This window comes from Amblyomma mixtum, chromosome 2 (genome assembly GCF_055824585.1).
Source record: "Amblyomma mixtum isolate Tamu chromosome 2, ASM5582458v1, whole genome shotgun sequence".
Classification (NCBI taxonomy): domain Eukaryota; kingdom Metazoa; phylum Arthropoda; class Arachnida; order Ixodida; family Ixodidae; genus Amblyomma; species Amblyomma mixtum.
This window is the reverse complement of record NC_143013.1, coordinates 142,981,581-142,996,124: the sequence shown is the minus strand read 5'-3', so window position 1 is coordinate 142,996,124 and position 14,544 is coordinate 142,981,581. Positions and strand designations below refer to the sequence as shown.

The 14,544-nt window shown below is 46.6% G+C and overlaps 1 protein-coding gene across 1 annotated transcript in view; it reads right to left on the bottom strand.

Annotated features, from left to right (window-relative positions):
- The window catches only part of LOC149361112 (protein O-mannosyl-transferase TMTC1-like), a 142,499-nt gene extending 134,795 nt beyond the window's left edge, over positions 1-7,704 (bottom strand). Inside the window, exon 1 of the mRNA XM_089572589.1 lies at positions 6,852-7,704. Within this exon, the coding sequence (XP_089428715.1) occupies positions 6,852-7,474 (623 nt within the window). The 5' untranslated portion in view covers positions 7,475-7,704. The remainder of the gene's footprint in view (positions 1-6,851) is intronic.
- Positions 7,705-14,544: the final 6,840 nt, after the last annotated feature.

Below are 14,544 nucleotides of genomic sequence, written 5' to 3'. Positions count from 1 at the left end.
CGCAACTGTCAATCAGGTTTTGTTGGGAAGAGCTTGTGGCTGCCCGTTACATTCCACTGTATTTCGTCCCATTGCGTCATGGCTGACCGAGACGAGTGCGACTGCCTAGCAACGAGAAAGAAAGCGGGTAGTTGCAGCCAACGAGCAAATAGTAAGGCGGTGGCGTCAGTGGAGCAGTGAATTACTGCGGCCGCTTGACGGCACCTGATTCGCAACTCTGCAGTGTATTTGACTACCGGCCTATGACGGCGCTTACGGCAGCAGCTGTAGCGACGGAAAGAAATTGAAATATTGTACTGCTCTCAGTACATTTCGGAAACCTGTCTAAACGTCCCTGGGGACTTAAACATGCGGCCACTGTGGAATGGAAAGTGGCTGTATGGTTATGTGGCGCTTCGCAGGAGAGGTGTTATGGTCATGTGACTATTGGTGAAGAGTGGATTGGCTCTGACAGTCGCTACTGTAGCCAAACTCTACCAATGATGTTTCCGTACATAATTAACAAAGGAAAATGACGTTCGTGATGGATGCACATTTATGTGTACACCAAGAGGGTGTCATTTACTCGGCCATATAGAACACTAGCATTTTTATATTGCCGCTTATGGTGTTTATATAATAATAATAATAATAATAATAATAATAATAATAATAATAATAATAATAATAATAATAATAATAATAATAATAATAATAATAATAATAATAATAATAATAATAATAATAATAATAATAATCATAATAATAATCATAGCGATAATTTTCACCCCTAATCCGCAGGCCCTCAAAAAACAGCAGTGAGAGCAATCGCAGTGCAAAATAAATACAATCACAAAAACCTAAGCGAAATCAACATGGATTTGTAGCAAACAATTTAACGATCTTCCCTAGGGCAGCAAAAAAAAAGAACCAAAAACCACATCGGAACACTGTTCAGGAGGTGTAGATTGCTCAGATTAAGTCTAAATATCTTGGCTTTTTTACTTCGAAGAAGCTCCGATTCCTTATTTATTGCTAAGAGAATTGTGTTCTTAACAGCGCCCAATACATTTCTTTGAGCCCTGGACGGGGTTGTCCGCAGTTTTAAAAATGGAGAAGTTTAGTCGCGCTAATTTAAATATCATAATTTAATCTGTGACCTAGTTCATCAGAGGCATGCCGTTTGCGAAGTGACTTTAACGCCGATATTCAGTAAAGCTCATTGTTGTCAGATTCAAAAGTAACAACACTATTGCGGAGGACGGAACTTCGTACTCCATTACTTCATATCAGAGTACATATTCGTCATTTTAGCATTAATTTCGGAGTTTGAAAATGTAGTATCGGCACACCGCTTCTGAGCGTGTGAGAGCTTCTTTGCACTTAGCCGCCGTTGAGTTGCCGCGGCAAAGATTCGGACCTCGTGAGTTTGGCCTCCACAACGCAATGCTTTTTTCTTTTCTTCAAATTTAAGCAGCGCTAACTTTCAAAACGAATACACAGAGGAAATGACAGGACGGGCGCTGATTCCAACTATGTTTATTCAATACGTTTTTCGAAGAACACACAAGAAAATACGACCGTGAGCGCATGCGCATCTGCGACTGAGCACAGAAGGAAAAGCCAGGAAAACGGGACGGGGGGGCAAGAGTAAAGTGAGATCGCTTTTTTTTCCCTTCTGAAATATGACAGAAAAGGTAGATTAAGGTGAGTAGAACGCCTTTCGTCCCTTATTTTCAAGCAGTCTGAATTCGCTGGCATGCAGGGAGACACAGGTGGTGCTGACACACATGTCGCCTCTTGCCTTGATAAAAAATGCTTCGGATAATTCCCGAGCTAATCTATCTTTGCTCCTGGTCAGAATTTTGATCTTGTCAAACCGTGGCTCACAGTTCTGATCATTTAGATCCTTGCAACTACGGCAATGGGCGGGCACATTCATACATGAGTCTGATGCGTTTTCCTTACTTCGTTCATGTTCCCTGGCACGTTCGTTAACACAACGCCCACTCTGGCCAACGTACACTTGCCACAAGGAAGTTGGATCTCATAGACCACACCCGTGGCACATCGGGCAAGGGCTTAGCGTGTTTTTTTTTCCACAGCCGGAGGTTGCAGGGCCACTACTGCTGACTTTAGGGCACATCTTGGCCAGTTTACAAGGCGCAGAGAACAGCAACTAGCCCCGCAACGTGTGGTACAACGCAATGCCTTGGTCGCATTGGCATCACGGCTCATACTTCTTCAAATTTAACGGGCGACAAAATGCTTAGTCTTTAGAAGGAACGGATGCATGATTCACCGCCATTGCAAGCTAATGTTCAACGAAGCGAAGAGGCTCTCATTTACTCGGAACGCGCACTTGAGACACAAATAGGAGGCAATGGCCGGTAGTTCTACAGCCAGCAGCGAACGGATGTTCGGTTCATAGATACTTTTGCCGCATCTAGCGTGCGAGTGAACACAACAAAGAAGCTACACGAGATCTAGTCTCCCGCTCTGGGCCTTTGCCAAATACAGCGTAGTTTAACACAACAGGGAAGTTATTCGGCGATACGCTCCCACGCTTGTAGCTAACGCATGTGCGCCACTCAAATATTTATTTACCTCGTCTGCAACCACTGAGAACGTGCAAAAAGCAGTTAGTTTGCCGTTAGAGTTACTGTGCTTACTATCCAATTAAATCGGTTGCCGCTGAAGGCGTCGCAGTAGCAAAAAAAAAGGCCCCACGATAATTTACGCCTTCGCCTGCATTGGTTGTTGTATTTTGCGCTGCAGTGCAGTCACCGATAAAAGTGGTAGGGCCCGCATCAACCTCGTTTGATACTTTTTGGCCCCTCTCATTCATTCAAAGAATTAGCAGAGTGTTAAACTTCATTTCTTGCCACTGTAGAATATCCTGAGTGCGACTTGAGGCTGCAGGCATATAACTTCATTGAATTGACAGGAACTTGTCTCCTATGTTGGACAAGTCAAATCAAAGCCAACTGTCTAAAAAAGAGAACATTTGAAATAGAAGTACGAACAGCGTGTTTGGGGATTCGGCGCGGCGCAGATGTTAAGGCATCTCGTTTACTGGACGCCTGGCATAATCCCAAATTCGCGATCATCTTTTCTGAGGGTCTCCTCTGTGTTTCTCCACGCTTATTCGCAGTGCGAGAGCGCGAACAGAGGGGCTGTTTTCATACTTGCAAACAGCAGAAATATCCTCATTGCAACTCTGCGCTGGCCACGTGAATTCGGCCATTTCCGTTGCAGAGCGTTTTTTCGTGTTACTTGGTTGTTGAGAAGAGCGTAATGTGCGTGGGCTCGCTTCCGTTGCTCCGTGTTAGCTCATCTTTTTCGTTCGGGCGCCGTGAGTCTCAACCTCGGTGCGACGTTGACGGCTCTTCGCAGAGTTTCAAAATGAATTCCGGCAAACTCTTCTCCACCTCTTCATCCTCCGACTGGAATATCCGGACAGGCACCGTGGATAATGCGCAAAGAAAGAAACAAACGAATGAATAGCTCTAGCTGCAGAAAACGGAAGCTGATACGAGATTCCGGTGCTCCTTCATTCGGAAGCTCCTTCCGCGCCTAAAATCACACAAAAGAAAACGTTGGCAAAAAGAAAGAAAAATGACTGCGCCGGCCAGTTTGATTTCTCTTTTGGGACTTTGAGCCCCGTCCTGCAAGCATGTTTCGCCTGGCTACTCAAGGTTTTAAAAAATACAGTGAGTGCAAGGGAGGCCCAGTTCAGCGGGAAAGACTGGCTGTATTTATTAAAATAATTTCCATGTACGCAGCTCCATCTAAACGGAATATTCTTTCCGGCTACACTACGCAATCTAACATAGCATTTAGAAGTTATCGAACAAAGATGGACAACGAAAATGTTGCCCTCAGTAAATAAATACTTTTAAAATTAAAATAAATATCTGGAATGTTAGTTCGCACAATTATTAAATAAATAGGCGAAAATAACTAAGTGTCAAAGAAAAGTCGCGTCAAATTCACTCCCTCCTCAAGGGTGTAATATTTGTACCCCAGATACTATTATACTAATTTCCTGCAGATCATTAGTATTTTTGTTTCTTTCTTAATGCATGTCGCGTGAGCTCCGTTTCTTTGTTTCCACCTTAGTACACTTGTTTCTTTCATATTTTTCGGTCTTGTCTTTAGCTTGCTTCGATTTATTTAGCGTTTTCTTAATGACAGGTTTTTAATAGCTGCACTCGCACCCTTTAGATGTCGTGCCCTCACAACGAATGCGTTCAGCGGTACCTTGATGAATGCAAGAGAGCCGACCAAACTCGCACAAATGATCGTGCTGACTAGATCTACGAAACCTTATGGAGCACACTGCCCGGAACGCCTCTCTCGGCACAGCCTGAAAGCACATTCCTTATTCACCAGGCGTACACAAAAGGATTTAGTCACCACACGCTGCGTCAAACGCAAATCACAGTCAGGCTACTCAATGCTGCCCAAATGGCAATGCCTCTAAAGATCCACTGTTAATCATGTGGTCGAACAATGCGAATTTATTTTCGTTTCTCATGGAAGTTTTGCATAGAACTAATGTCGGCACACGCTATTCGGACGCCCGGTAAACTTCTGTGAACTGGCAATAGAAAATTTGTCCCAGATACTGGACAACAAAATTGGAGGCGCACCAGCCGTAGAAGCAGGTTTAAAGCTGTAAAAAGCTCGTTCCTAGCTGCTTTTGGAACCTCGAATGCTATTTAGTGAGTATGGCGAAAGTGGTATCGCGTCCGTCTTCTTCAGGAGCTTTTAAAATGGTGAGGCTCACTGTGACGAAGTTTTACGGCGGTGGTCGATAAAACACGCGTAATTTGTGCATTGCAACAGGCGGGAAAGCACTATTAACCGTTTTTTAGCTATCTTAAAAGTGCAACAAAGCCGTGTGAGCCAACAGGAAACATAATATGCCGGTGTACTAGACAATTTACTAAATTTTCTAATAATATATATTTTTCATTAAACTGCCAGATGTTAGAAACGCAGCAGAAGATATGCGAATTATGTTTTGGAACCCAAGCTATTCAAAGCGAAGGCTGGAAAAGAAAAGCAAAACACTGGTGACCCAATGCCCAGCTTGTGGTCGCCCATTTTCTGAAACCTTTCTTAGTACACTTCACAAGCGGCGCTTCCCCGCGATCCAGCCTCTGACGCAGCTTGAGGCCGAAAAAACACGGTATACGAGCGGTGTGCCCCGTCATAAACGGGATTGCGCGCGCAACCTCCCTTCCCTTCCCACCCAGGCACGCTTCCCCAGTTCGCCACGCTGTCGTCGCGCGGTCTTCATTCAGGGGTTGCCCTTCCCGCCGCAGCACCTCTCAACTTTGCTGCGGGTGGAGTTCTCCCCCTTTGCTTTGTGCGCGGCGCTGGCGCCGTCAGGCCGCAGCTCTATTTGTTTATTTTTTGCAGCGCTGTTTCGTCGCCTCCCAGTGCAGCAGCTGTCGGTTACACCATTGCTCTTGTCGCACCCCCCAAGCGCACAACGCTGCGTAGGCGAAGTAAGGGCGCGTCGGGAAAGGCGCTGCGCGGTAAAGCGTACGAGACACACGCAGACGTTCCCGGCGGGGACTTTTAGAAAAGATGCTTATTTGGCAGCAACGAGAACGCATTACTGCGACACTTCAAGAGAGTCGGAAAGTGAAAGTAGCAATATACGCATCTGGCTCGCCAAATACGAGGACCTAGCTGGCATGGGGAAAGTCGACACGGAACGCTGAAAGTTAATTGCGATCGTCTGTGATTCCGTAACGTGCACCTATAAGACGATGTAAGAGACGGTAAAGATGATGATGATAATTAATTTCTATGGCGCAAGAGCATCTGTGCCGAAAGAGCGCCATAGCACAAGGTTTTTCTTTTACTCAAGGTTGGGTCAAAGACTCATTTCACAAGCATTTCACCCTAAACTAGCCGAGCACCAGGCAGGAGAAAGCTTGTACCCATCGTATCACCGGTGGGTACCCGGCGGCACGGGGGATCGAACCCGGCACCTCCCGCACGCAAGACAAGATGAGAGAAATTTTTCTTTTAGTCTACACTCAAAGCTTGCATCGGAGCACAGAAAGTTAATTGCGATTGTCTGGGGTATCGTAAAGTGCACCTATAAGAGGGTGTAACAGACAGTATCAGAGAATTTTTTGTTTTCGTCTACACTCACATCTTGGATATGTTCTGTTAGAAAGCTCGTGCGTTAAATTTTCAGTTTGTTTCATTTACAATGGTAATACTTTAAATTTTTAAACATCCGTTAAATGTATGACTTGAAATTGGTCATCTAGATCTTGGCCGTGCATTTGAATACATCACGGTTATTTGCATAGTAATTCATAATGTAAACGCATTTTAATGATTTGACAAGACATTCAGAAAGCAGTTTGCAATTCTAAGAATTGTAACAAGCAGGGAAATATAACACAACAAAGAAAAAAAATAATAATAATAACATAGTACGAAGTGCACAGCAGTCAGAAATGTTTTTCAGACTTTATGAAGGGCAATTTCTACAGTTAACACCTCAAGAAGAAATTCCAACACAGAGTGAAAACAGTATCGGCTGCATGCATGTGGTTTTGCTTGAAATGATCTTCAACGCCATTGCCGCCTATACAGTCAGTCTGGCGCTTGTATATGGTGTGTGTAATGTTGGTATTGACGTGTATTCCTCTGCTGCGCGCACCTGTCAGTGAACAGTTTTTGGTGTTGTAGTGAGACATTTTGTATTGTGCGCAGATGTGCAGTCAACCGGCGAAATGCAACCTGCAATCACTGCGATTTCTGGACGGGCGATGTCTAGAAGGGGCAGAGGGTAGGAAGCGCTCGCTACGTATTCTTCATGTCAGGCCCACACTCACCTGAAACTGAGCACGGTTAGTGGCCGGTATGACTTGTGGCTCTCCGGGTCGGCCATTGGTCGCCCCCAAAAGTCGTTCATCCAGAGGGAAGATCCGCGTGTTCTAGGCCGATGTTCGCCGGTGACGTCCGGGTTTCCCACCACTGCCACCATGTCGTCGTGTACGAACTCGCCGTCGAGCGAGTTGAGGTAGCACAGCACGGCCATTATACCGACGCACACAGCGGGAAGACACGTGACAACACTCGAGCTGCACCACTTGGAGCACGCACAGCTCCCGGCAGCCACGGACGCGCCGTTCTCAAACGCTGCACGCCGCTTTTGCCGCTGGTGAAGTCGCCTCCGTTGCTCGGGCGCTGGTGCCGCGTCGTCCGCAGCGGTGGCAGCTTGTTTCCAGTAGTCCCGCCATCGCGCCGTCAGGCAATCTCTCAAGAGACCTACAAGTTCCGCCACGACGCGCATAACGCTGGTTCCGCGGAAGAAGTTCAAACCGGTGCCTTTTGAAGTAGCGTTCGTTCGTCGGGCACATCCTGTCGCTGCTGACGGATCGTCTTCGGAACTATGCAGGTAGTTATGAAGCACGGCTGCTTCACTGCCTGTGGAGGTCCACGCTGCACACTGCATGGCTGAGAGTCAACAGCTTCTTCGTCCGTGGCTTGTTGCACAAGACGAAGCCCCGTAGTCTTCACATCAGATTAACAGTTCTGGTCCATTGGTTACCTTAGCTTAAGACGGCTTCTCTCCAAGTGTCGTCGAGCTTGTATGTCCATGAATCCGGTGATAAATCAGCGTTTGTGTCGAAGAACAGCCTCAGGCACCGACAGAGACGTGATTCCCGGCAGCGCCTAAAGATAATGGCAGGTTCGAGAGCATGCGCCCATTCACAAAACAGCAGCTGAGTGCACCCAACGCCATCCGACTTGAATCCTGGTTGGGGAAGTTGAAATAACACCAAGGCGTCCACGTTGCCAGACGCAACGATACGCAGCTGAGCTCTCCGAGTTCAAAGAGCCAAGAGAGCGACAGCGCCGCGACGCTACTGTTTCACAGGTAGGCCGCATGATGAGCGAGCCGCTCGGCCACCGCGGGCAACGCAGCCGCCGGTTCCGCCTGGCTGCTCTCGGCGCCCCGACGTGAGAAGAAAGCCCAAACAAACAATGCGCCAGCGGCACATCCGGTGCTACGCGACAACCATTGTGGCTGGCGCGCTAACTGCCGTCGGACAGGCGCGGTGAGCCGTTTCGCGGGGTTCTGCTTGGCGCTGAGGTTTTCCCGCGGTACGCTCGAGACCCGAACTGATCGTCCGACCCGCCGGCACTGCGGTCGCCCCCGGGTGAGCGGAGGCACTGCGAGGGTAAAGAGAGGGGGGCCGTTTGACGAGGAGGAGCGGAACGCCAGTTCAACGAGCAGCAACAGAAAGGCAACGCGCGTGCGTACTCGCGTGCGTGCGCTCTGCTGGAGAGAGTGAGCCAGCAGGATTCCGATAGGTTAGCGGGAGAGCGGGCGCCGGTCTCTCCGCTGCGCCCGCGGCGTGGGAGACCGCCAGCGCCGCCGCTGCTGCCGCAGAGTTCGTACCGCGGGTCTGCTCTTTCCCGGGAACCCCGTGAGGTGCTGCCATCTGTGGGTCCGTAGGGAAGGGAGCATTAGAGGTCGGACGCACGGGAGACGGCGAAAAGGGGAGAGCGAAGATCCGCTCTCGTGTAGGTCGGTCGGGAAAGAGGCAATTTGGGATACCACTTCAGGACGCCGATAGGAGCACCACGCGACTAGAAGAAGCGGAAATCAGAAGTTCCTTGCACAGCGTCATGTGTGGTTGGCTGTATTCCACACTGAACGGTGTACAGTCTTCGTCCACACGATTGAAAAGGCAATTACCCTCTGCAGAATCGTTCATTCTTTGCACGATGCAGAAAATCGTGCTAAACGTGTTCGTGTGTACTTTGGTTTCATTGTGTATTTCTCGTCTTTCGTCCAGTAACCAGTTTTAGCGCAATTCCCTGCGCCATGAACAACTAGCTATAGCCCCAATTCCTGGATATTTTTTCCTGCGCTCTTTCTCATAACTAAAGCTGAATTATCAATGATTCTGCCTAATTGCTGCATTTTTTGTTTCCAAGCTGCATCGAATATAACTGTGTCTTCTTTAAAAATACCCTTAAAGGTATTCTTAAATTCGCACCAATCATATCCATAACTTGCAACAGCAGGCGCTCCTTGGTTCCGCCACCGGCTTCCGACGCCAAGCAAAGAGAAAGTATTGCACAGGCAGGCGTAGCACATTAGCCTTGTGAGCCTTGCGAGAACCTTGTGAGATCGCCTTGTGACAACAGGCTTATGAGAACAAAATGTCTGAAAAAGCATACCGAGTATTTCTCCCGTCTACTCAACGTAACTCGTGAGTTTTCAGTCCCGCGAAAAAAAAAAAGAGCACCGTCCTTCCGTGGTGCGTTTTAAACTGGGACATTCGTAAAGGCATTTCTTTTTTAAATCCGGTCAGGTTTCCCCCGTCAATGTACTGAATGTAGTAATAAATGTTTTCAGTCCTGAAGGTCTTGGGTCACTGCTTATGTTAAGCGCTTCAGAAGCTATAACTACACACTATGTGCTGATCTATGAAGACGGTCTTGAGTTACAGAAACACTAAAACATACCACAGCATAACATTTGCCCCAACTCTGGCCTGCTCCTCCTTTCCATCTGTTACATCACCCTTCGCTCCTGCTCTTATGCCTCTCACATCCACCTCTCTGTACTACGCGACCGACTGCATGAACGTCGCAGATTCATGAGTTCGTTCTCATTCACAAGCCAAAGACACACGTTTGTGACGTCACCTGTGCAATGTCGCTGCATGCCAAGGAACCCCAGGTGGTCAAAATTATTCCGAAGCCCCATATTGCGGCGCCTTTTCCTTCTTTTAACTCCCTCCTCCATTACTTCTCTCACAGCACGGTTGATATGTGTGGCGAGAGTGAGATTCCGTCATTCATTTTCGGCTATTCAGTTTATCGCTGGTGTTTTATGACGCCTTAGGTCAACGCCAAGTGCCTCTGGCTCTGATGCAGTAATGTTAAATCAGGGGAATTTCTCTTTTTCGGGAAATTTTTCGTCTCAAATTGGGCCTAATGAAAGCAAGATTGTCTCCTTGACTTTCAGGGAACTTCTAGAATTAGGAGCGAAATGCGTGCAATTTTTTTTAGGGTAAATCTTTTTTTTCAACCTCAAGATAAACACTGAGGCCAGAACAAGGAGAAAAACCGCCTACAAAAGGCAGGAAAGGAAGAAAGAGAACGGCCTAAGAGATTTCAGTGCCGAGACATTCCCCGCGGCCGTCTTAAAGCCGTCTGAAATCGAGACTGCTGCCACCATTGCTGCTGAGCGAGCAAAGGTAGCAGGTGCGGGATGTTTTCAGGATAGCTGCGGATAAGATACTGAGTTAACTCTCTTGCGGCAGCGAGCACTAACCCCACAAGACCATCGCCTCACATATAACGCGTCCGCTCTAATATTGTTTCGTCGCTCAATGAAGTGACACAGTTATGTACGATGCCGTCGACGCTGCATGCATTAGGTTACCTGATTAACGTTAATAGAAGGAATAAAGGGCGGTTATCTCTCGGGTTTCGCGCGGCGTTCTCCTTTATGTCACACCATTGCTTTCTTATGCTATGCGCAAATACAGCGCTGTCTCCGGAGGCGCGTTTATAACGGCGATGCTACACTGGCGATATGCGACATGCTGTGCCCATGAGATTATTCGCATGTCTTATGCTCATGGTTCTGTCAGCTAACCTATATGAGAAACGACGCTCCACTTTATTGTTTCAAGTTTCCAAGTTTAGGAACCATCCTCGTCCTATAGGACGAGGATGGTCCAGTTGGGAATGAAACTCAATTCATGCTGAGCTGATATTAGTCTGGTTTGATTTAGTTTATGGGGTTTTACGTCCCAAAGCGACTCAGGCTATGAGTGACGCCGTAGGGAACGACTCCGGAAATTTTGACCACCTGGGCATCTTTAACGTTATATTACTCTGAGTTTTAAAAGTACCGCGGTACGATATCATGCTAGGCATTCAGGCCCTTATTTTTCTTGGTGCATTGAGAAGTTGACTGAATGAAGATTGAAACTACATTCATCGCATCTTTTGTTTTTGTTGTTTCAGCAGGTAGCAATATGCAGTGATAGCGGCCAGCTCTTCTCACGGGCCTTCATTGCTTGAAATACGTGGTGGAGTCCGCAAACGCAAACACAACTAAGGAGTAGTATTTGGTGAAACTGCATTTTGGCCTTCATTTATAAGTAATCAAGGCAATGATTGAGAAAGTAAAATTGCTATTAAATAATGCAGGGAAAAGTGCAGGGATTTTTGGAAGTATTCCGGGGAAAATTTGCGCGAAATACAGAATTTTTGGGTCTAAACGACGAATATTTTTTTGCTACTTGGAGCGTTGCTGCATAAATCAGGGCTTGCAAACACTGAGTATGGCGGCAGTATGTAAGGCATGGCGGCAGTAAGTTCTTCGTGGGTAAATATGGCGCGCGTTGCTGTTTGCTGCAGTTTCTAGGATGATTGCCTGTTGAATTTGATCACTTCAGAAGCTTTGTACATCTTATTACAATTACCGCTGGGGCAAGTTGCTTTGTTCTTATGGACTTTTGAAATATGCTAGCATTGCATTGCTGTGCTTGCCGGCTTTCGATATTTTAGGCTCCTGGTACGGACATAAGAATGCGACTAAAATTCTGATGGGAAAAAGAAAAAAGCGGCTACTCTGAAATATGCTTAAAGAGTCTACGTCTTATGTATGTATGGTTATCAACACTGCAGTCTCGATTTTAAAAGAAATCAGTGCCTAATGCAGTAAGAATGCACGCTAATTGCGACAAGGAGGAGTCTAAATATCTGAGAAGCTTATTTGCACATAGTGCGTGAATGGATCAAGCAATCTTTGAAACTAAAGATAAAGAGGAAATATTATTATCCTAATTTTCGTTCAAGTGAATAGACCTAATGTAATGAGTAATTATTTTAGATGAAATATTTCAAAGTTATCAACAAAGTTTACTAAGCTATGGCTGCCTGGTGTGCAGAAAGAGAAACACCAAAGGTGAAAAGAAGTGGTAAGTTTTAAAAGTCAAAGTCAAAGTCAAATTTATTTTCAACATCAAACGTCCGCTAGACAGGTGTGATGTTGAGGGGGGGCAAGCAAAAAGCCTGAAAAAGGCTTGACATGGCCTGCACCTCGTTGCAGGTGGCGGAGCGACGCAGAAACCGACATGATAAGAAAAGAAATGCAAGTACATTCTTATTTCATGTACAACACAAAGAAGAAACAAAGATATATCAAGGCAGGAATTACAGTGCAAGTAGCAAAGATACAAGAAAGGCGAAAAATACAAGAATGCAAGATACAAAAATACAATACAAAAAATACAGTGCAAGAATACGAGATACAAGAAAGGCGAAAAAGACTAGTTACAAGGCAAGGCCCCGTAGACGTCCGAAAGCACGGGTTTAGCCTGGGAACGTCCACCTCGTCTATCTCCAGGAAAGTAAGCAGGAATGTCATATTCGTGGCTTCGCTTACCGTGTCGAGGTCGTTGAGATGCGGCAATAAATCACACACGTGGCACGGATTGTCGAACGGATTTTGCACTAACTATACCATGGCGGTAAGAGACGCGCCAATGGCCAACGACATTTCAGAGTTTACCTGCCGTTCCTTCAATTCCTTGGTGAGTCGTTGGTGGTACTGTTCACACAGTAACCTTTGTCTTCCCCGTTTTCGATTTCGCTTTTCCTCTAGGCGAACAGCTCGCTGTTCCGCTGTTTCGGCCGTTAACGCGGCTTGACGCTTCCGTCGTTTATTCGCAATTTGTTCATTGGGTTTAGCGACGTCCTTGCGATCTGTAGATTCACGTTGACACCGTCTTCTTTCTGGCTGTGCGTCAATGCGGCGTAGTCGGCGCAACTCCTCCTCCGATGCGTTAGACGGACCCGTCTCGCATTCCAAGATGGCGTGCTCTGCTTTGCTTGATCTTGTTTGTTCGCGCCAGAGATGACAGATGACGAAGACGGCGTTGTGCAATGCGCAGCGCGAGAGGGGTCAAGCTTCACGAAAACTCGATAAGCAGGTTGGACCTCGAGAGGTAGCGGTCTTGCACTAAAAGGCGGATAAATGATGGTAACTCTCGATAAAAATCTGACGCCATTCCAACAATAACAAAAACCGCTCAGCATAGTTCATTAACACTGAGTAGCATTGAAAAACAGCTTTATAAGTACACATTAGATGGGGTCGTAATTTCCATATTCTAAAGCTTACAAATGATTGATGGACCGGCTGGTACTAGTGCGTAGAGGATCAATATCCGAATTTTTTTTAGCTTGTTCAGGAGTGCTGCAAGTACATGGAAATATTTCTTTGCTTGCCGTGGTTACTCCTCCTTTGAGAAACAATCCATCGTTCTCGTCGGCGTGTTGAGCATTTGGCACTTAGCAGCGCTGTGTACCTGCGTCGGAGGCGAGCCGTCCGTGGCGGGCACATTTTTGAACAAGAGCAACAGCGTTGCATGATACAGGTAAAATACCGCACTGTCGGAATAGAGGACGAGCTGAACTGCATTCTTCAGTGAAATTAACCGATAATTTGCATAAAACTCCGAAAGACATCTCAGCGCGAACCGTAGCCGCGACCTTCGGGGGCCGCGTGCTGTGCTTTGCAAAGCGCACTGGAGGGGTTCAGTGGAATATACATACAATTTTACGCTACACGCTTTCTAGCGGGAGCTGAACGCATGAACTCTCTAGCGGTGTACACCGCTTTATCAACTGAGCTACGGCAGCGGCTGTCCCCAAGAGTGGCCTGCTCTTGAGAGTGGTGCCACTCCTAATCGTAGCTGTTATGCCGCAAAAGCCGCTTTTAACTTAGTTTCATGTCGAAAACGCAGCTGTGCAAAAAACTTTTTGGTTTACCTGTGCCTTGAAGACTAGAAGATGTGACTATCGCGGGTTTGATTCGTTAATGCGAATTAAAAAAAAAGCAGTCTGAAAACAGTGCATGCAGACATGCGCCTTTTGTAAATTTTTGTTTCGGTTAAAGAAGGAAATTAATTCTTTAATTAGTTTAGGTCTGTGTAAAGTAATGGCTGCATTAGATTTCGTCAACGACTAAAGGAAGAAGGAAAAAATGTCAAATTACAGCCCAGTCGCTTACACGGCCCGAAAAGCAAGTGTTCGACCCATTCAAGTCCATAATTGATAGATCAATACAGTGCCTGTTGCAATCTCTTTGGAGCTGTGCCCCGCCGCGGTGGCTCAGTGGTTATGGTGCTCGGCTGCTGACCCAAAAGACGCGGGTTCCATCCCGGCCACGGCGGCTAGAATTTCGATGGAGGCGAAATTCTAAAGGCCCGTGTACTGTGCGATGTCAGTGCACGTTAAAGAACCCCGGGTGGTCGAAATTTTTGGAGCCCTTCACTACAGCGTTCCTCATAAGGGAGTAATTACTCATTGGCATCCACCCAAGCGCAGCCAATGCAAAAAACTGTGCAAAAAACTTTTTGGTTTACCTGTGCCTTGAAGACTAGAAAATGTGACTATCGCGGGTTTGATTCGTTAATGCGAATTAAAAAAAAAAAACAGTCTGAAAACAGTGCATGCAGACATGCGCCTTTTGTAAATTTTTGT